Source organism: Eimeria mitis, genomic scaffold (genome assembly GCF_000499745.2).
Source record: "Eimeria mitis Houghton genomic scaffold, Emh_scaff4458, whole genome shotgun sequence".
NCBI classification, from domain to species: domain Eukaryota; phylum Apicomplexa; class Conoidasida; order Eucoccidiorida; family Eimeriidae; genus Eimeria; species Eimeria mitis.
The window spans coordinates 1,039-2,192 of record NW_013572773.1 but is presented as its reverse complement, the minus strand read 5'-3'; the positions used below and the strand labels follow the sequence as shown (position 1 = coordinate 2,192).

The following is a 1,154-nucleotide window of genomic DNA, read 5'->3' as shown; positions in this document are numbered from 1 at the left end:
GTTTCTCTACGAGCGAGCCAGCAGCAGCAGCAGAACCAGCAGCAGCAGCAGAAGAAGCAGCAGCAGCAGCTGCTGCAGCAGCAGATGAAGGGGCTGAGCTCGTATGAATATAGCAGCAAAAGAAACTGCTACGCTGCATGCAAGGCTGAGTGGCTGGAGACGACGATCCCCGGGTGTATAGACAGCTCGGGTAAGGTAAAGGGGGGTACTCCTGCTGCAGCAAAGCTTAGAGAAGCAGCAGCAGCAGCAGCAGCAGCAGAAACAACAACAACAACAACAACCACAACCACCACAACAACTGCTGTTGCTGTTGCTGATGATGCTGCTGATGCTGCTGCTGCTGGATCCTCCTGGGGGGCCTTTATAAAGCGATTAGGACGCAAGACAGAAGAAGCAGCAGAGCAGCAGCAGCAGCAGCAGCAGCAGCAGCAGCAGCAGCAGCAGGAGGGGAGTGGTTTTCTCTCTTTCTTTATGTTCAATAACAACAACCCCACCACCACAACCACCACAGCTGCACCAGCAGGCCGCAGCTTCTTAGAGTCTCTCTTTGGTGGTTCCCCTTCTGATGCTGCTGCTGCTGCTGCTCCTGCTGCTGCTGCTGCTGCTGATGCAGCAGCAGAGAAAGACACTGCAGCAGAAGAGCAACACACAGAAGCAAAAGCAGCAGGATGGCGGCAATGGTTTAAGCTGGGGAGCAGCAGCAGCAGCAGCAGCAGCAGCACAGAGACAGGAACTACAGACGAAGCAGCAGCAGCAGAAGCAGCAGCAGCAGGAGAAACTGAAAACAACAGCAGCAGCAGCAGCAACAGCAGCAGCAGCAGCAGCAAGGCTGAGGACGGGGAGCTCTCAGCTAGCGATGGGTCCAGTGGTCTGGTTCTGGGTATTGCTGCTGCTGCGCTGCTGCTTGCTGCTGTCTTCGTTGTCTTCGTGCTGCAGCAGCGACGGAGAGGGGGCCTGAGGTCCTCTCCCCTACCAGGCAGCAGCAGCAGCAGCAGCAGCAGCAGCAGCAGCAACCCGCAGCATGGGGAGATGCAACGCCCTCTCATTGCTGCTGATGCCTGAATAGGAGATGCGTAGACACCGCAGCTGCTGCTGCAGCAGCAGCAGCAGCAGCAACAGCAGCAGCAATAGCAGCAGCAGTTTAAATCGAATAA

General features: G+C 56.5%; 1 protein-coding gene across 1 annotated transcript in view; it reads left to right on the top strand.

Annotated features, from left to right (window-relative positions):
* The window catches only part of EMH_0075320 (uncharacterized protein), a gene marked incomplete at both ends in the record, with an annotated part of 3,668 nt that extends 2,606 nt beyond the window's left edge, over window positions 1–1,062 (top strand). The window contains one exon of the mRNA XM_013499578.1: window positions 18–1,062. Within this exon, the coding sequence (XP_013355032.1) occupies window positions 18–1,062 (1,045 nt within the window). The remainder of the gene's footprint in view (window positions 1–17) is intronic.
* Between the last annotated feature and the right edge of the window lie 92 nt (window positions 1,063–1,154).